Source organism: Etheostoma cragini, chromosome 13 (assembly GCF_013103735.1).
Source record: "Etheostoma cragini isolate CJK2018 chromosome 13, CSU_Ecrag_1.0, whole genome shotgun sequence".
NCBI classification, from domain to species: Eukaryota; Metazoa; Chordata; class Actinopteri; order Perciformes; family Percidae; genus Etheostoma; species Etheostoma cragini.
In genome coordinates, this window is record NC_048419.1 from 22,866,949 (window position 1) to 22,888,463 (window position 21,515).

General features: G+C 39.4%; 1 protein-coding gene across 25 annotated transcripts in view; it reads left to right on the forward strand.

The window, feature by feature from the left end:
• ncam1a (neural cell adhesion molecule 1a) overlaps positions 1–21,515 on the forward strand; it is a 251,220-nt gene that overhangs the window by 170,705 nt on the left and 59,000 nt on the right. For all 25 annotated transcript variants that reach the window (XM_034889797.1, XM_034889788.1, XM_034889795.1 and 22 more), the window contains exons 2-8: positions 2,937–3,011; positions 4,278–4,487; positions 6,200–6,343; positions 9,678–9,815; positions 10,486–10,603; positions 14,919–15,079; positions 15,874–16,016. In XM_034889797.1, the coding sequence (XP_034745688.1) occupies positions 2,937–3,011; positions 4,278–4,487; positions 6,200–6,343; positions 9,678–9,815; positions 10,486–10,603; positions 14,919–15,079; positions 15,874–16,016 (989 nt within the window). The remainder of the gene's footprint in view (positions 1–2,936; positions 3,012–4,277; positions 4,488–6,199; positions 6,344–9,677; positions 9,816–10,485; positions 10,604–14,918; positions 15,080–15,873; positions 16,017–21,515) is intronic.

A 21,515-nucleotide genomic window follows, 5' to 3' on the forward strand; every position in this document is an offset into this window, starting at 1 on the left:
CGGCGTGTGGCGTTTTATTTCCACGTTGTTGCATCTGTCGGAGACCATCGATTGTGTCCCGTCTGCCGTTGTTGTCCCCCAGAGCAGGCTGCGGCAGCCCTGTCTCATGGCAGTTTGTGAAATGGTCACGTTCCCCACAAACAGCACAAAAATATACAAGTAAATTGTGTCCTGGTTGACGAGTCAATAAATCAAAATAATGTGACCATTTCACGAACTACCGTGAAACCGGGTGGCCAAATCAACCCCTCATCATTAACGCAACTAAACAGCCACCCAAAGCTAAGTGTGTACATGTATGACGTTGTAAAGGTTGTATACACCACGTCCAGTTTCACAGAATAATGGCAATGGCTATTTATATCATTGTGGCATGATGATAGTTGGCTGCCTGTCTTTAAATAGCGAGTCTTTGCAAACCATTCCCATGATTCTCCTGGTGAGAATTGGGCTGAGACTGACTCACTCATTTGTGTGAAGTGGCGACATGCTGAAGCCTCAGCGGGATTTCTCTGCTTAGCTCCGGATCCCGATTCAGTGGTGATTCTGCTTTGCGGTCTGTGCTTCACTTCCATGATGCACATCTCTGTAGAGAGTCTTAAATGAAACCGTGCCACATAAAAAAATCATGACAGGCCATGTGAGACCTGTCATTCGGTGCACACGTGCAAAAGATGAATCCCGGATTAAGCCTTTGGAAATTATTAAGCATTTTAACACTTTTTCAATAAATATGTAAGAGTTTGACTTGTTACAACCCAGGAAGGAACAAACACCAGATGTTTCACAGCACTTTTTCCTCAATCTCATTTGTGTCACTGTAGCTTTAGCTGATGCTGAGAGATGAAGTGCATTAGAGACTGAGAAAAAAAGAATATTCTCTGATTTACAGCATTATGCCTTTCAAATTCTCTGCCAGGAGAAGCAAGGATGGGGTAAACGAGTACGAGAGCACCCTGGAACGACTCAGTCAGGTGGCTTATATAAACACTCGGTGAAAAAATAAATCTTTAGATAGTCTTACTAATATACTGAAGATTGCTGCTGAGTACTGAAGATCATCTTTCCCCAAACAAATAACAAATGCATAACATTTGAAATACCTCATTCTTCTTTCAGTCTTGAGAAATTAATTATTGTCGGAATACAGATCTACACAGTCGCGATCCTTCTACACTGCACTTTCGTCTTTTCCAGTTAAATGCTGTCATGAGGGGCCGACTGCATGTTTAGACTTGCTTTGGCTTCGTCAGGTGTCAGAACATTGATTGTCACAGGGTCACAGGAACAAGATTAATTAACAGAGCTGCTTCTTAGGAGAAAATCTCAAGTCCTAGGAGTCATCTCTGGCACTGCAGAGGAAACATGCACTATTGAAAGAAAGACAAACTGGAATTATTAGAAATCCAGCTTTTGAGCATAACCATGCTCAACAATACGGGTTGCAGCTCACTCCGTCTTTAGACAGGAATGATAACAAAATAATATAAAACATATACATATATATATATATATATATATATATATATATATATATATATATATATATATATACTATAATGTAATGTAGTTTTTGCTGTGGATTTAATGCCTCTGAACGTCTCTAGCTGCATTTACCTCCGTTTCCCATAAGTCCAAAGACAGCCATGGGTTAAACATCACAACCTTGTCAGAAAGAGGCCGCTCTAATGAGAGTTATGAGAACTGACAACGAGGACTGATCACTATAGACATTTTTAGACAGCAGCGCAGAGATTAGAGAAAGTTGGAAAGATGGCATTAAAAGAAAGTGTGGGTGAATATGAGGAAAGGTGAGAAACCGTTACAATGACATATAATATGTGGACCACTGTTGCTCTTTTGTATGTTAGCAAATAAAATGCTTAGTTAAAATCTTATGACTGCTCTAGATGTTCGTCCACAGAATATGTATCGTCTACTCGAGGGCAATCTTTCACTTTTTAAGAAATACAGCAACAAGACTTCAGAGATCAGATAGAATGGCAGAGGATCATGGAACAAGAACTGACATCACTTTATATGTGCCTTGTGTTTTTAAGGGTTCCATTATGAAATAGCCTAACTGCAATTTTAATTTATTTAATTTAATTTTACCGCGACCTTGCCTTTGGTGCAAGGTCGCCTTTTGTGGCGATGAGTCTGATCCTTGAGCAACACACACACACACACACACACACACACACACACACACACAAAAAAAATACTTGAGTAATAGATTTAAATGTGGAAACAAATGTACTGTATTACAATATTGATGACCTTAGTAGGCCTACCACATACTTGGGTCATTGGCTCCACCTCCGTGTGGCCAGTTAAAATGCTAGCAAGTCTCCCATTAGTCAGGATGCGTCAGTAAAACAGTATGGTAACGGTTTATGAAAATGTCAGTGTTTTCATTAATCATAAATGAAATGTAGGCTACTTGGATTTTGGGATTTGAAGAGACAAATGGGAGAGCATCTTTCAATAAAAAAATCACTCTCGTGAACGGTTTGTCCTCCTAACTTCTTAAATCACACATACGCTCCTGATTATAGCCATGCAAAATATTCAAGGGTACACAAAACAGTTTTTCAAAAAAAAGGCCACCTAAAATATGAAAAATGTCAAACTGATTGTGCAGTTAGCAATGCTTTCAATGTGCAATATATTCTAGCTCAACAATATCCTTGTACAAAATGTAGAGTCATGATGACCCATCTGCACATGGAGATGTTGCACTCTACTGAGCAAAGAAATTGCATCCCAGAGTTTTATTCATGGAGGGTACGCCAGCAAAATGGTTGCTCTTTTGAGCGGGCACAGCAATTGGATTTTGAGCCTTTCCTTATTGTGCTTTGCCCCTGTGTCACCATTCCTCCCCCTGCAACCGGAGACTAATAGAGGTTTTGTTCTATCGTCTTTTCTTCATACAGCCGCCATCCAAGTGGAAATCACTCCAAGACAAGGAGAGATCAGCGTAGGAGAGTCCAAGTTTTTCCTCTGCCAAGGTAAGAATAATCTCCGACATATCGGATTTAATGCAAATGTCACCTTATATACTAATACTGGCATTATTAATTCAGATTATGTGGTATATATGTATAAACTGATCCATGTCAGTTTAAACAATGAGACTGGTGTACTTGTGTGACTATGAGTAAAAAGCATTAAAGAGATTCAAGGCAAAAGACAAGAAGGTACTAAAAAAAAAAAGATTAATCGATTTAGCAGTCTTTTCTGAGGAGGTAGTGGGAGGCGGAGATCACAGTAAGGTACTGATCTAATGAGAGAGAGGTCTTAGACTGTCTGTATTTTCACTGTCGAATGGACATTGTCAGTGGCAGTTGTCAGCTTGTCTGAGTCTGGTGGCGTTTGCATTAAGCGGAGAATGTTGGGACATTATTGAAAATTTCTGTCAAGAATAAAATCAGCCTGATAGAGTTTCATAGTTATCATCAAACTTTGATTGGAGTGCAAATACAGGTACATGAACATTTCTATTCACCCAAAATACAAATCAAAATAGCATCTAGCCATGCAGGTAGTTAAAAGCATGAACGTATTTTTTCTCTTTAGCTTGGGTGAAGTGACCCTTTTAAAAAGGAAATTTCTCTATACTGAAACTCCCATACAGACGTGTTGCTACACAGAAAATTAACTGTGAGAATGAACCATGAAAAACTAAACTCATTATGTTTGTGCAGGTGAAATGTGAACCCTTAAAGGTAGTGAATTTTCTTTTTTTGCTCTATGAAAGAACGTAGCTTCAGCTTGAACTGCAATCCTCCCATTCAAAAGGATGTCAAACGTGCATTGAGGACACTCTGTGTTCCTTAAGAGATGAGATCGCAGTATGTTGCAGGGAAACAAGAAATGTCAGTTTTTTTGTTTTAATGATCATTGTTATGTTTATCTTGAAAAGGCTAACTTTAGGGTAACGGGTTTTGATTTAAAGATTCCAAGCCATATTCTATTTTTGTTTTATTTTTCATTCTAAGTCTGGTTAGCATGCAAACACAGAGTTCTCCCTAAACCTGTTAAAGTACATCTTTCTATAATGTAGAGACAATGCACCCTGAGTGGATGTGAAATCCATCTAAATTGTAATATCTAACCAAGCAGGAGGCATAGTTAAGCTAAATAAAAATTACAGAAACCTACAAAAAAACAATTATGTTATAATAAAAATACATTGTGGTTATCGTTTATATGGCAGCTGTGGTTAAGAATACTTGCTTCCTTGACTCACTCAAATTTAATTTTCTGTGTTTCAGTGGTGGGAGATGCTAAAGACATAGACTGGTATGACCCCAGTGGGGAGAAGATCCTCCCCAATAGGCAAGACATCTTTGTGAACCGTGGCGATGAAACCATGTCAACTCTTACCATATACCACGCCAACGTGGACAGCGCGGGTATCTACAAGTGTGTGGCAAAGAACGGGGACAAGGAGGCCCAAGCCACAGTCCAAGTGAAGATCTTCCGTGAGTGTCATTATTTTTTTTTAACTTTCACATTAGGCCTTTATTATACAGGACAGCTAAAGATGTGAAAGAGGACAGAGAGGGGCAATTACATGCAGCAAAGGGCCGCAGGTCGGAATCAAACCCATGGCCGCTGCGTCAAGGACTGAGCCTTAATAAATGGGGCGCACGCTTAACCAGTTGAGCTATCCAGGCGCCCCACGTCTCATCTTTTCGACACTAATTTGCATTAATACAGAATAAAATATATTGCCTTCTGTACTACGTGTTTTTAATTTAAACTGTGAAAAACGTTTTTTAAGCATTATTTTAATAAGACCGTTGGCATTGGAGAGACAGGAAACTCTCTCTGTGCAGTACAATTACTGCTAACCTTACTCTGTCTTTACTAATGGATTTTGACAATGTTCAAATGGAAATGGATTTGCTACCTGGATTATGTTCACTGGCAATGTTTTTTTTTCCCAGTCAACATAATCCAGGCAGCAATTTGTTTCTGGCAAAACTATTTAATACAATATAAATGTGTTTATTTTATGACTTTTTAGCCAAGTTTTGAGCTTTATCTCTTATGTAAGCCGTCACCTACGTTGACCTGAAAGGTCCCATGGCATGAAAATATCAATTTATGAGTATTAGCTCTGAGCTATCTAATGTTACAGCTCAGCCGGGGAGGAGTAGATGCTGGATTGAATCTGCTAACTGTGATAACGTCATAGGCCTTGTGGCCCACCTTCTTCCGCCTTATTCTGCCACTGATTGGCTTACCCTGGTATTCTTACCCTAACACTAACCAATCTATCCCCCCCAGGCCTAAATCCAACTACGTTTAGTATTCTAGCAGTTCCGATTTACAATCTACCCCGAGGAGGATGGCATTTATGTTTCCATATTGCGCTGTTACGAGTATGAGCCTCTCGCCGATGAGACTGAAAATTATTCCTACATGAAACCGCTCACAACCAGGCCTCTGGATTATCTCGAGTAGCTGGCTCATCATTTCTCGAAAGAGGCATTGCTGTTGACTTTTTCAAATTGCTTTGAGTGACACAAGCCGAGTGCCATCTAGTTCCTTTATGTTCCAGAGAAGGCAGACACACTACGAGTGCGGCCGATATATCCAACATTGGTCAATTTTTCTTTTTGGAACTGTCCCTTTAAGTCTAATTTCAGCCCCAAAACATCTTTGTGTTTAAGAAACATGCAAGGATTTGCATTTATGTGGTTGTGTTGTGTCAGGCAAGACAATGAAATATAATCGTGGAAGTCCTGTATGAGTAACAGATTCATGAGTTTCAAGTCTTTTCAGATTCCAGAGCAAAGCAGTTAGTAATGTTAAAAGACAGGATTTTACAACTCTGGTTATAAACAGAGGAAATACAGCATTCAGCGGCGGTATCCCTTTAAAACAACTGAGGGTGCTGTGTTTTTCCACACAGTCCTGTTGTCTGAACGCAGACTGGGAATCTTTGAACTGCCTTTACCTCGACTGCCTTCCCACACCATCTGTGAATACAAAAAAAAGTAAACCAACAAATCATTTATTGCAGAAGCTCAACCATATGGTGCCTCGATGCACTACTAATCAACTCTAAGATTTTCTTTGAGCAATCTAAATATTACACATGAGTTTACACCTTTAGAAGTGTCAGCCTAGATGTTAAGCTATTTCTAAATGTGTTTAATATATGTTTTGTTACGTCCTTCTACAGAGAAGATCTCTTTTGCGAGTGCTCCCAGCCCTCAGGAGTTCAATGAAGGAGATGATGCTGACATAGTCTGCAATGTGGTCAGTTCACCACCACCCACCATCATTTGGAAGCATAAGGGCTCCAAGATCCAGGTTGACAAAGACGGTGAGCCAGTCCAAATGCAAATGTCCCAATGGGAGAACTACTTTTTCACCTCCAACCTGCCCTCCCATCCCATCCCCCTGACTCCCTGTCCAGTCCCCTTACAGTACCTTCCTGCCATCGCCATCAACAGCCAGTTATTCATGTCTACCACTGTTGTCGCAAACAATAAAATAAAAATCCATGTGGAACAGGTTATAAATTGAGGAATTTATGTGTGCATAAGCAAATTATTTGGTCCATCTTTAATTTATCTTCTGTTTAATCATTTAGGTTTACCCCTGCCCTCATCTCCTCTCACTCTTTTTCACTTTGTTCCATCCCCCTTCCCTCCCCTTCTCCTCATTTCTGTCTCTATTGCTGAAACTCATTTTTGGCCAGTAGGCTTTTCACATTGATAGAGAACCACCCTCCACTCAATCTATTTGTGTAACTGTAACACAATATAGGTTTGCCAGCTCCTGCTAACAATGACCCTGATAAACACTTTCATTTCATTTTAAACACAGGTTGCCATGTAGAATTATGGCATTTTAATTTTGCTGTGCCTTGGGTTACAATAAATGTATTTTGAGACCATATTCCACCCATGCAAAAAGCCCTTTACAAAATGGAATACATGCGCATCTAGGCCTGCCAAGTTCTGTGCATTAGCTGGTTCAAGTTTTAAAAATACATCATTCTAAACAATTGTTACTTAGCCAGGAAATAGCTGTGAAGCTACAGAGTGTGACACAGAACCACAGTATCTAGCTCTAATGTGGAGAAACTATGAGGGTTTCAAACATACTGAACACAAACTACAGTAGAAGCACTGTAAATGGTGCTTGCGAGAGTGGATTGAGATTTTTCTATTGACATTATGGTATATTTTTTAATTATTTGCTTTACTCTAGTTCAACATTGGAAACAATTGCAACTGTTAATGTGTTAATACAAGCTGATTGTAGTTGCTGTTCCTCAGGAAAGTTCTGCATGCACAGTTTTTGTGAATGACTTAATCTGGCAAATTCAGGCAGCCGGGGGCATTGACAATATCGATCCAGAGCAGCTCTCTACCTCAGAAAGTTCAACTAAAACTCCAATTTGCTGTGTCAGGGTGGAGTTGGGGATGATTTTGTTTTACACTTGGACTGGGCCCTTTTTAACCTTACAGTGACCCCTCCCTTGGTCACTGCTGGAGAGCCTGCAGTCACCACAGTGTTGTGCTCAGCCCACCTGTATTCTTGGAATCCGGTCAAGGAATGTGTTTTTTACTGGAAAAACCACTAATAGTAACCGATGCTGGAACTGAAAACTGCTCATGTAATTTTCCTCACACCAGTTGACCTAACCATGTGCTGCGTGTTGCATTGTTAAACCTCCCTTTAGAACGTTGTCATTGCCATATGTGTCAATGTGACACATGTTAAGAGCTGGTTGATAAAATGCAAATCTTACTTTTCTGTTTAAATACCACACTAAGCCCTCAAAAAAAAGGTTTGACTTAAAATATTACTATTACATTTCTGCTGAGTTTCATGGAGGATTTGGTACTTACATGCTCAAGCAGACAGGAAGCAAAAAAGAAAACAATGTGGCAATCACTGGTGGAAAATATGTTCAAACATGTTGTTTTTTTTTTACATAAGTTGAGGTCATAACACCATAATGTTCAAGTAAAGTAAAAATCTGACATTCAAAAATGTGTTTCCGCAGCAAAGTATTAGCAGCTTAATGTACTAGTATAAGTAAATACTTATGATGCAGAATGTGCGCTCATTATTACTCATGCTTAGCATACAGTATTATATAAGCAATTGAAATGCAAAAATGTAAATGTTGTGGCTGTTGGAGGTGGAGCTTATTTTAACTACTTTATGTATCAGTCAGTTTAAAATATAACAATGTACCATTTTATAAGCAGATTCTATATTTGACATGCAAAATGCAAAGTGAACTATAGCTGTCAGATGTTTGTAGTGGGGTGAAGAACACAGTATTTGCCTCAGAAATGGAGAGTAGAAGTGAAAAGTAACATCAAATTTAAATACCTAGGTAATATACAATTTCCTTAGGTACTATTCTATTTAGGTACAGTAAATGTGCTAAGTAAATAGTTACTCAGATGAAAGCTCCATATTGCTGACAATAGTTAAGGTGGAGCTGTTTGTGCAATTAAGTGCACAAATCTCAAAAGTGATGAAAAGGAAATGTTAACTATCCCACTCAACATCCTTCTAGCACTTACTTCATTACATGCATGAAGTGATTTTATAGCACAAAGGCTTTCTTTAGTTTACATGGACGGCTTCTCTATGAATTAGTTGGAGAAATCACGCACACTCCCACTGACATGGAAATTGAACTGGTGGCAGTTGACTAACATAGAGCTCCCATCCCCATAGAAAGAACTGGCCTCTGAAAGCAACGCTTACCAAGCACACCCCAAATAGCCACTATTTTTGATTCAGTGAGTTAAGGTACACACTGGCCAGTCACAAATTTTGGATAAGTGCACTAGATGTCTAAAATGGAACATATATAAAACAAACCACAAAAATGACTCAGCACTTAATGCTCTTAAATCAGATCCCAGAGCCCTGGATTTTAATGATGTGCTAGATGCTCCCCCCCCCCCCCCCCCCCCCCCCCCCCCCCCCCCCCCCCCCCCCGAAACCTGTGAGAAACACCTGGTTTCATTTAAGATATCTCACTCTATATTGTGTGTTTATGGCTGGTTTAATTAGAGGTGCAACAGTTTTTGAGCTCTGTGATCGGTGTAAAACACAGCTGAAATACGCCTGGTTTAGCCAGGGTGGCATGCACGGCTCTCTGTCTTCTTCCAACCCCTTGCTTGATCTGACTCCAACTTTCTGTCTCTCCATTTAAGTTATTCAGTTGTAAAATGACCCTCTTGAAACTTGACTTGAATTTATGTACACAGTTTGATTTTCAAAATTGAAGGAAATAGTTATACTTTATTTCACACTTCAGTTGGGCACTCGTTTTTTTTTTTCTCATCTCAGATTTCTTAGAAAGTATTAAACTATTGCATACACTCATGGCTCTCAATTTATTTTTTTGTGATCCAGTGCCAAGAAGTCATTTTTTTAGTAACAAGAAATTACTTTGATGAGTGAAAATAAATCATGTCCATGGTGATCAAGCATTGAACATCTTTCTAACTGCTACAAACTAATACTACAGCAGAAAAAAAGCATTTAGAAAGTAGATCACATATTATTCTTAATCCATACAGGCCATGCTTTCAGATGTAAGTTTACTGTTTAGTTTTGTGAGTATCATCTTACTCATCGTAAATAAATTACTGTTTTGTTTGCCTTTGCTGTCTTAGTGCGATATAAGATCATGGATAATGGCCACCTGCAGATCCGCGGCATCAAGAAGATAGATGAGGGCATGTACATCTGTGAGGCTCGTGTCATGGCCAGGGGAGAAATTGACTTCAAGATGATCAAGGTTGTTGTTAATGGTAAGCACTGAATCTCTTTCCCCTTCTGCTCCCTGGCTTTCCTGTTGCTTAACAAGGAGTTGTTGACATAGTGATGATGACCCTGCAAGCCCTGGAAACGATGGTGCCAGTTGGTCAGTTCATCTGTCTGCCTGTGCAACTCTTTAGTGCAGAGCAAGATATTCAAAACAACTACAGGCAAGATGGTTGCTCCCCAGACGATGATTCCTACCCCCAATGTTCCTTCAGCAACAACAGAAGCTAACAAAATAATATAATAACCGTATAATATTACGGTGCAATCACCATCATAATGCAATGTGCCTAGGTACAAACGTTCCTGGCTTTTTAAGGGACTGCATCTTTTGAACCATGCGCCTGGCGCATCTTTTTTTTCATCAATAAACTAGCAAAAGTGGATTCATTCACACACCCGCACCATGCGCCTCCCGCCATGCAATTAGACTGTTAAAATAGGGCCTTGTGTGTGTAAAGTTTTTCTTTAACTGGCAACAACGCCTACTGTCCTATTGTGTATCAATCAGGATAGGATGTACAAAACAGAGATGTCACAAAATATCTGTTTGAATCTATATATCTAGATGGAGCCTCTTTAGTATACCGCCTCAGAATTTCTATACACTCAGTGCATGTACTTATTACTTTTCCATTTTTATCATCTTTTTTTTAGTGCTTCCCACCATCCGTGCCAGGCTGTCGGAGGTCAACGCCACAGCGGACATTGGCCGCTCTGCTTTGTTGGCCTGTGATGCAGACGGTTTCCCTGAACCCACCGTCACCTGGGCACAGTACGTCTCCACTGCTGTCATTGGCTTGTTTTGACAAGTAGGATACGGAAGGGCTAGAAGGAGCTGTCACTGAAATCCATCCATCCCAATCCCTTTTGTTGTTTTTTTGCACCTCTTTTTCTTGACCTCAAAGGGAGACCTGAAGTAAAGCAAAAATGAGACTTTGAGAAGAATTAATTACAAAAAGATAGCGTCGCCTCACCAAAAAACATCTAGGCAGTACAATAGGTTTCTTTTCTTTTTTTCTCAGAGGTAATCTGACATACAGGTGAACAGAGCCTGATAAGATAAAGTTCTATGAAGATGATGTACTGTAGAGCAAGATAAGACAATCAATGTACAAATCCTGGTTATTGTAAACACTCTGTACGTTCATTTGCATAGGTCAATATGGGTTTCAATATTGTTAGGGGTTGTGTGAAAAGCTATAACTCTTATATAATGATTCTTCAAGGAGTGGCAGAATTCTATTCCCTCAGCTTTGTGCATGAACAACATTGCCAGAATCAGAAGCAGAATAACACTTAGAAATGTTTTTTTTTTTTAAGTAACAAGGATCCAATTATAAAATATCCTGCGGCTCTGAAGAGGTTCTGATCAAGGGCAAGCAAGGGGGGCTTGTATAGTGTGTCCTCTCATAAAGGATGATCTTCCTAAAGCTCCATTCCTTAGCATCTAGAACTGATACTTCTAGATCACTTCAGTTGGTTACAAACCTTCCTGATCAAATACCTTAGTTGTATCTTTTGCACAGGAAGGGTATTAGCTTTATCAATGACACATCTATGGGTGAGACTTGTGTCCTTCAGTGTCACAATGAACTCTATAGCCCGTTTCACATCTGGATCAGACGGATGTAGTAATGAGGTAGAGAGTTTTCCGGGGCTGTTTAAGGCTATCTCTGCCCTCTGTCTTCAGTCGCCGGATGCATGTCTTTCCGCAGATGTCCGTTTCCTTCCGCTTTCTTTGTGTTGTAATCTTAAAGTCGGGTGGATTCACAAGGACTATGGTTAACTGCTCCTCAGATCTCTGTATGGTAAATTGAGACAGCTGGCTAGCTAGAGTTTTCTCTTGCACCAAAACAAGTTCAATCCCAAGGCTATTTTGCAGCAGCTTTGTGGGGAGCGTAGTGAAAAATTTGTTTGGTTAAAGAAATGCCAATGAACCGGAGTACATTGTTCTCCCATCCTGGAATGCTATGTGGACTAGCCAGAACCTCCTCCCCAGCTCTGTGGAGGGTGGTCTGGCAAAGTGAGACTACCATTCTATAGCTGAACGCCTGTATTGTCATTGCACATTGTACAGAGTTTGCTGTGCAGCTCCACAAATGCCCACACATGTAATTACCACACACACATGTGCGCACCTGCTATCCAGATAAGTTATAATTTGGAGAAAAAAAAAGAAAGAATTCGCTAAATGCTATTACATTTTGTTGAGTGCTGAAAGACTTCTAAAACTTCTATCCACAGTAGCAGTGCTAAAAATATGCAGATTGGGCGTCTGGGTAGCTCACCTGGTTGAGTGTGCATTCCATGTACAGAGGCTCAGTCCTTGATGCAGTGTCCGCGGGTTCAGTTCCCCTAGTAATTCCCCCTCAATCTCCCCTTTCATATTCGTGCTGTCAAAATAAAGGCTTAAAAATGCCTCACACAAAAATCTTTAAAGAAAAAGAATATACAGATTAAGATTTTTTTACTTGGTTCCGTGTACTAAATGTGTGTGCTCTAAAGAAGTCCTCTGAAAGGGGACCTTAACACTAAATTGCATGTCTCAGGTTTAGGAATTATCCACCTGGGCTGATAGCGTTTCTGACCCATTCTAAATCGAGCCTTCTAACAATGTTGCTTGGTGGTGATTCTACTTCCTTATTGTCCTTTCGGGCCAAACTGTTGATGCCCTCATTGAAAGGATTGCATAGGCACAACATGCATTAGAGTGATCGATTATGCTGTTGTAAAGTGTTGTTAAATATGCTGTTCAAATGAATTTGCATAGCCTTACCTACAAATAGATAATGTGATGTCCATTTAAATGTGAACTGCATAGTACAAAAAGGCGTCGATCAGGAGTATCAGCGTATCATTTTGATTTAGAGTGGTTGTATAGCAGGCACTTAAACACCAGCTGTTTGTAAACAGGCTATCTACAACTGGCTATCTACAAAAAAACTATACATATCAAACTTAGAGCACCTAGAAGTGGGGATTAAAAATGGACAACATATTTGTGTTTATTAGGTTTCTATGCAAGAGTAATGGATCTGAAACTTGCGCAGCAACGTCCCCGTTTACAGAGATGAGTGCATTCTGATTGGATGCTGGTGTTTCTTCAGCTCTGACTTACATATTAGTGAGGACTATAAGACATTCCATAAATGTGAGCGGAACAACTAGAGTTGTGGTATGATAATGGACTCTGAATATTATATCAGCCGATCTGAGACCTTAAGAATCACTTATGAAATCTATTATGGTTTAACTTAATATTTAATTACTGAAACTCACACATTCAAATAGGACCTGTAATAAGCTTTTGTTGGCTGAGAAACTCTTCAATTTTTAATGGCTGTCTAATTCATCTTCACAACCTGTAAGTACAACCTAAAACTGAAATGATCAGGATAGCATATGAAATGTTGATTATCTGACAAATGGCAAACACCAGTCTTCTTTCCACATCATCTTTGGTGTAACCAGATTTTTTTAGGCAATTAGTAAGGACAAGCCTAGTAATGGATTGACCATTAGCTGGAATAACATATCTCGAGTAGCTATATCCAGTATGAATTAATGAGGCTCGATCAGCTGTCAATACTACGTTGGCCGTGAAATGCAAACCACGGCAGCCAATCCCAATAAGCTTGGGACCAGGAAATCGCCGGTTCAATTCCCAGACCGACAGAGAAACCACTGGGGGGGGGGGTGAAAGAGCAGCGCTTGTTCCTTCCTCATTACCACCATAGAGGTGCCCTTGAGCAAGGCCCTCAACCCCAACCGCTCCAGTGGAGCTGCTCAGTGGCCAGCAGATCAGACTGTGGTTGTACTTGGCAGCTTCCAGGTATGAATGTGGAACTGTGTGAATGTGACAGGTTGTTACAAATGAGAAGTTGTTCTCAATCGACTCACGTGGATAAATAAAGTTTAAAAGCATTTAGTCTGTCATTTTCAAATGGGTCCATGGGGTTTTTGTTTGTCAGTTAACTTTCATTTGAACAAAAAAACGATTAAACAGAAATAGCATTTTTTTTTCAATTCAAAAAAACTTTTTGAAATCAGAAACCAAAAACAGGAATGCGTCTCTATATTTATATTTATTCATTCATTTTTAGAATTGGAAAAAAAATGCTGATCCTGGTTGATCTTGGCTCAAATTCAAAAACAAACTAACAAAACAGACACGGACCCATTTGTAAATTACAGACAAGGCAACCAATCAGGTCATGGATCAGCGTCCAATATGTCCCTGGCCGTTCCGTCTTAGTTTTACTAATGCTGTTGCGTTGTGGGATTTGCTGCCATTGTAACACTTCAGGGCCACTGTACAATACTGACAGGTACACATGGCCAACGCTCATTTCTCTTCATACAGCTATTTGCTGGATGTGCTTTCATATTCATGGTGCATCCTTTACCGGTGTCACGCAGCAGCCGCCCCACCGCTGTGCAGATGAATCTTTGAATAAAGCTTTTTTTTTTGCATGTGAGTTAAAGAGACTATTGAACACCCTGATGTTGCTCACAGATGTCTTCCATGCAGCAAAGCGGGAGGATGACATGAGTGTTAAGGGAGATGCAGTTCCTGGCCAAAACAGAGTTGAAACCGACATTGAGGGTGTAGGGAGGACGGATGGGCGGGGCAGTGAAAAAAACGAGTTGTGCAGCTCTGTTATTTTATTTGTGATTCACTGTCTGCCTCCAAATTGCGTCAGGATGGCTGCTAGGCCAGGGCAGGCATACAAACTGGATTCTTACCTAAGATTCTAACTGGAGAAAGTCATAAATCATCATCATCATATTGGTGCAAGACCTTCTTAAAAACAGGGGTATAAAGGCTGAAGGAGAGCTGAGTCATACAAAAGCTGTGGATTTGTTGCGAGATGTTCCCAGATGCATACAGCACAGGAGCTACTTTTTTTTTTTTTACTCTGCCAGGCTTTGTAGTATACCAGCTTTCTTCCTGAGATAAAACCCCAAACAGATCATTGTCAGCAAGTTAACAAAGTTATTTGTAGGGCCCTCAAGTTGTGTAAGCAAACACTTGTGATGTGAACCCTGCCATGTCTTTTTTTCTCCTTTTTTTTCCTCTGCTACAGTAACAACATTGTCCTTGAAACGGGTGATAAGTACAGCCTGAACGAGGATGGTTCAGAATTGGTAATAAAAGATGTCAAGAAAGTGGATGAAGGAGATTACACTTGCATCGCCAAGAACAAGGCAGGAGAGAAAGCCGAGGAAGTCAGCCTGAACGTGTTCGGTAAGAGAATAACTCCATTCGCCCACGATAGCGTAGAAAATACTGTGGCTCTTTTTTCTTTCTCTGGCCTTTTTCTTTTGTATTTATTGACATGTGCTGTGCATTTCTCTACAGCGTTTCCAGAGGCTGGGTGCAGAGTTATACAGCGTGAAGCATTCAGTTTAAATAAAAGCATGCCCTATTGAAAACTAATTAAGCAACCCCTTAGGACCTCAAAAGATATCACACTAGAGTTTCTCTTCATGAGGAAATGTGTTTTGGCCTTACGTGAGCATGTGCTTGCTGATTTATTATAGGTCATTGGAGTATGAAACCACAACTCGAATAAATGCTGTCTGTATACTTGGCAGTTATGCTAACAATATGATATAAAAACAAAAATGTTTATTTCCCACATATAGTTCACCTATTTAAAAATATGTTCAACACTGGTTATGTACTATATGTGCAAGATGTCACCCATGGTGATAAAAACCACAGCAAATTATTAGCCTATTCTCCGCTCAGCTCATTGTTTTGGTTTTGTATAAACTCCAGTACCATCAACCCTGTTACACCCTGGTTGTACGCTACCTGCCCAGCACCAAGCAACAGACATTGTTGTTTAGCAACCAGCTTTTAAAGTAGGTCAAACATGGCAGCTAAAGATCTTGCTATTTTAACAGCTATTTGTTTCCACAGGAGTTAGTAGAAACCAGAAGTGTGCTCAAAGGAGAACAAATACAAACTACATTTGTCAATTGGCCGGATCAACAATTGTTTAACACATTTGCCATTTTTGTCTTGTTTTCTAGTGCAACCCAAGATTACCTACCTGAATAACCAGACTGCGTCAGAGTTTGATGAACAAGTCACCCTGACCTGTGAGGCCTTGGGCGACCCCACACCCACCATCTCCTGGAGTTTTGAAAACAGGGTATTCACTGAAGGAGAGCAGGTGCTCATTTTTCTTTTACTTTTTTTTTTCTTTTGCAAAGTTGGACAGTGCAGATATTCAAACTTACACCAGATTCTTTCCAGATCCACATTTAAAACCTCTCTGCATTATTATCTCTACAATCTTATATATCTTATATAAATTACAACTAAAGTCCCTCAAAGAGACCTTTGTGAATAGAGTCACATTGGATATGTATTCTTTGAAGCAGTGTTCGCACACTTCAAAAAGGAAAAAAAAAATGTATATATATATATATATATATAGAAGATCAAGAAATTTCAAATTAGTTTTCTGTGTCTCACAGAACTCCATTTAATAACTTCTAAACCATGATATTGTTTTTGGTGCAGACTCTGTCGACCCTGACCAGTCATGTGTATGTGGACTCCTTGAGGAATTGCGGTTATTTGACCAACCTCTAGTAAATTGCCATTTACTTCAGAAAAGTCTTATCCATCCCAGTGTTAACACATCCACCTTTTTTATTTAGGACCCAGTCCACTGACATTTTTAGCCTTGAAATAACTTTAGTATGCTTTTATTGAGCATGTTTTTATTGAGCCCTCTTAGATCATTTACAGCCAGTTGGCCATCAGCTGAAACTGCTTCCTGTGCTTCTTACACTCTAAAGGCCTTTTGAATCCTGCACTGCCACCTGAATGTCCACTATGTACATTAAAGTTTGGATTCTAACATCTCTCTAAATGTTTTGGTAGGACTTCTCCAATACTGCTGGAATTGCATCAAGGATTCTATATTCACATCATGAATGTCAGAGGTAGAGTGTAGAGATTGCCATAAAACCAATTTCCAGGCAGTGCCATGGCATGACATTCCCCAGCTGTGATTAATATCATATATAACACGCTACCTCACTCCCTATTATTCACTAGATTCTAAAAAGGAAAATTTTGGGAAATTTAAATAAAAGTGCTCAATCAAAGGGTGACTTTGAGAAAATGATTTCAGTAAATTAGCTTAATTGTTGCTGTGTTGAAAGCCAGAAACCCTAAGTATGCCTCTATCTCAAAATCAGATTGTTTTGAGCTCAGTTATGCTACTCTGGCAAACTGCTGTGATAATCCACTTTGCAAATGAGTGGGCACTTTTAAGAGTAAAGAAGCCAGATAAGGGTTATGGGTTTTTGTCATGCTTTGGTGTATTTTCTTTTCCTGTCCTTCAGGAGCACTGGGGATAACGCTGGATTTAAGCTTTGGCTATAGAACATGGTAAAAGGCTTCTTAAGACGTATGAGCTGTGATTGCCATCCTTACAGTGGTCACAGCTGTTGGCAGTCGCCAGACGTGAGGAAGCATTGCATCCCAGGTCTATTGTTATGCTCTTATCAGCTCATTAAAATGGTATAATTTTGAAAAATCCATCTTAACGGTCTTTTCTGACAACATGCATCATGTGAGCAGAAGACGGATTAGTCACTTCAGAGGGGTAATTTTCTGCTGTGAATGCAGTAAACAGTATTACGATAATTACCTTTCTGCCTCTAGCAGGTTTGTGGATTCAGGAAGAACACATCATACGTTGGTTGGTGCTTCAGCTGCAAAAATAATAATGCATCTTAATATTCTGGTTGATATGGAAGTTCGGCTCTTGGAAAGCCTACCATCCAATGTGTTATGGACTGGTCGCCTACTTGGCATTGGAATATTTGCCACCGGGGTGGAAGAAAAACTAAACGATACGACCAAAAAAAAGATAAAAAAAACGTTAGAAGCAATTTTGCAGCAATACACTTGATACAGTGTGGGTTAGTCAGTGTCATCAAGATATTGACTAAAGTAGGCCATTGTACATAAAGTAAGCAGTACGTCATCTCTCAAATCTCCGTGAGGCCCCTACCACATGGGTTGCTGAGAAGTCTGGATGTGTTCTTAATTAGAAATTAGTTTCATGCTTGACCACATTGTGTCTCGTGTGTTCTCTTTTGTGTACTCTTGTGTGTTGTCTTGCAGCGAAATTGTCAATATAAAAGTGGTTAGCGATAACTCCCTGCCTTGCATTATCAAAATCAGCTGTTGTGTGACTGTTAAAAATGATATATGCATTAAACAATAGGTGTACTATTCTTGGAGACGGACACAGGAAATGCAGTAAAACCACCTGTGCTATTATGTCCCAAAGGACACAACAGCACAGTATTTCCTGGCCTACATTACATTGCAGCCCCATCCAGTGCGATTAATTTTGTAACATCAAATACATTGCTGTGAGATGAACACTTCTACCTTTGTATAACAACATCAAACTGAAAAGAACACAGTTAAGGTTCAGGTTCTGTGGTAACTTTGCTAGTCGTACTGTTAGAATCAATATGGATGAATCTGCCTGGTTTTGTTTTGTATTTCTCTTATTGTATTAACGAAGCCCATGAACAGACCAAAGTCAATAATGAGTTAACAGATGAGTTTTATATTTACAGCCGCAGGACAATGCACATTCTGCTGCTGACTCAAAACCAACTGGGCTTGTGGTGATAAAGGAACATTAGTTGTTGGATAACAATGGAGGTCAATGGTAAAGATAAATAAGCTACTGTATGTCATGCTCTGGCTGCTCAGGAAATACTTTTTAAGGTTCAAACGGTTTGCAAATCAAATATTAGACATATAGTAAAGGTAATGGATGGACAAGAGTGGGCAGATGCATCTACTCAAGTCGAAAATGTTTCAACTTGAGGGAAAGGATCTTATTCCAAGGCTTTACGACTGACACTTCAAACAAACACGGTTGCAGCTAACATACTTACTCTTGATACATTAGGCTTATTTTTAGTCTGTATGAACCTGTAGTAGGAATAATTTGTTTTATCTGACTAATGTAAAAAAAAATGTAGATAATCGCTAAGGCCTTCTCCTATAGACAAGGACAAAATCTGTGGATCATCGATCCAAAACAATGACATATTTGGACCAGCAGTGTTAATCCATTTCCAATGTAAAGTCATAATCAGTAATTACCAAAATTGGACAAGACAGACTGGGCAGTCAATATTAAAGAATGTTGGAACACTGTAGAAATTCTTCATCCCTACGATTGTTTTAACTTAGTGTTTTTTTTCAAGTAAGCTGCCGTGTTTAACAGTCCCTGCTGTCCACCCGTGTGTCTGGGAGCTCATAAGATGTTTCCCATAGTAATGGTTTTGTGTCACAATCTGTGTTGCTTCCTTGTCGTTTTGTTTCTCCTCGGCGTTACTCTAGGGATTAAACATAATGGAATTAATTCAGTTTTACTTTAACTCCTTCCACCATCTGCTACTACCGGAGCCTCTGGCAAGTTTAGCTCCTTTAGCTTTTAGACGCATTTAAAGGCCAACAGTGCCCTTTTTGTGTTCCATGCCAATAAGTAATTATGCACATTCTCACCTGATTCTAGGGAATAGAATAGAAAGAGCGGTATTAAGTCATGTATCAACTAGGACAGTGAAATTCCAAAAACACCAATCATATTAATCTTTACTCTGGCCTCTGTTTATCATTTTATTTACTGGCTTGACCCTGTCAATAAGCCAGATGTTTCATCAAACACACCTTCATTAAAGGCTCAAAGAAGATTCCATAAATTCAATCCAGAAGCCTCCCAGTCTCATAAATGGCTTTCCATTTTCTGTCTTCATTGCAGTCAAGCCAAGACTTTTAAAAGTTTCCCCAAGGGAGTGATGGATCTCAATTTGGCACAGTTACACCATAACAAGCCTTGATACTGAATACTTGGATTACTTGTTTTGAATTAACAATGCCATATGAAAGAGAAAAAGCATTTCAACTTCAAGCTGCCTTAGTCATTAAACACATTAGTCACTGTAATGGTATAGTATTATATTGGATAGAGGGAATCAGGAATTTCCAAACTGAGAAGGCATTGCTTTTACATGGCTGTGCAACGCATCATATACCAGCCTTGTGGAGCTGGGTTAAAATGTATGTAAAAATTGTTTCTGCTGGTGGCAAGTCTCCACCTTGGTTTCATGCCAGGAAAACAGAGAACATAAAGGCATTTCCATGGTAAACGTTTCACAGAATTACAAAGAATCACATTGGCGTGTCAGAAGTATGCCGTATCTTGGCTACATTAGATTCAATCTCAGATTAAGCATACTGGTATTCTTTGGATGGATGTCCTTCTAGCTCCAAACTTTCAAGTTTTAGACTTCGTATCGGGAAAGTTCTACAACTATTATCATCAGATCATCAGAAGGAAATATGTGAATTTGAGATTCACTAGTTTTTTCTATTACCTGTGCCATTTATCACTGCCAATGAGTGGAAGCATTCACACAGCACAGTGCAGTCATGGCTGTTTTGCGAGTTACTGAATCTTATCTTCCACCTGTAAAACCGGACTGGCCCGTCGCCACTCACAATCATAGCAGAGTAGCTTCTTCCATTCATCGCCTGTCATCATGCCTCCCTTTACTATATCACTGTGAGATCAATTTTGATGTAATGCTGCTGTAATCAGAAAATCCTGCTGATCATTTGGTTATTGCTGTCACTAATTTGTGTTGGAACGTCATTCATCATTGGTCCGTTTTCTGTTCGCCACCCTTTGCCTTCCATTTCCGTTCTAGTTATACATTATAGCAGCCAGACTGCATGAGAACAGACATATTCAGAATTATGTTTAATTACCGAAGAGTCCTTTTACTGGCTGCTACCGCCTCTTTTCAACTTCACTGTATTATAGAAAGCATTTTGGGTCACTGTATCATCTCTTAAGGAGGGAGTTTCTTTGCACATAGACACCACATGTTTGTTTTTTTCCTCCATGAGATTATCTGTATGTGCTTGTGATTAATGAAAGATAAGTGGTACACGCCAGTTTTCTGTACATAAATGAACAAGTTAATCTAAACACAGAATGACTTGATGGGAAAACCATTGATTAGAAAAACAAAGTCCCCAGATCTCGATAATTGCTCACTCATAATTAGTTTCAGTGACCTGTTTTACTTACTGTGCTTCCAAATTCTCTCTTAGTACAGTACATTAATTAATAACTAGCCAAGAAGCCCCCATGCTGCTTTAATAAAATCCAGTTTGGCATTTTGGCCAGTTTATTAGACTCCCTGGCTACATGAAACTGCTAAGCCAGTTATCCTGACATCACTTTTCACTTTAAGAAAACCTTAAACTTAATGATGTCAGGTTTTAATATTCCGTTTGCTCTATTTTGAATATTTTAGGAGTAATGTAATTTATTTATGATGGAGTTAATCATAATTCAAAATAAATGGTAGAAAAACCCTTATCCACTGTGAAAGTAATTTCTGGAATCCACATCAATGTTTTTGCTAATTGTGTATACATTCTTGTTTGTGAGAACATTGCCATTATTTATTAATGTTAAAGGCCCTTGGCCATAAATCATGTATATGTACCTGCTCCACTTTCCAAAGCATGTGGATGTTGGAATGTGTTATCCTTCATTTCAGGAACACATTGGTTTCCATTTGTTTCACTTAGGTATGGAAAATAATGC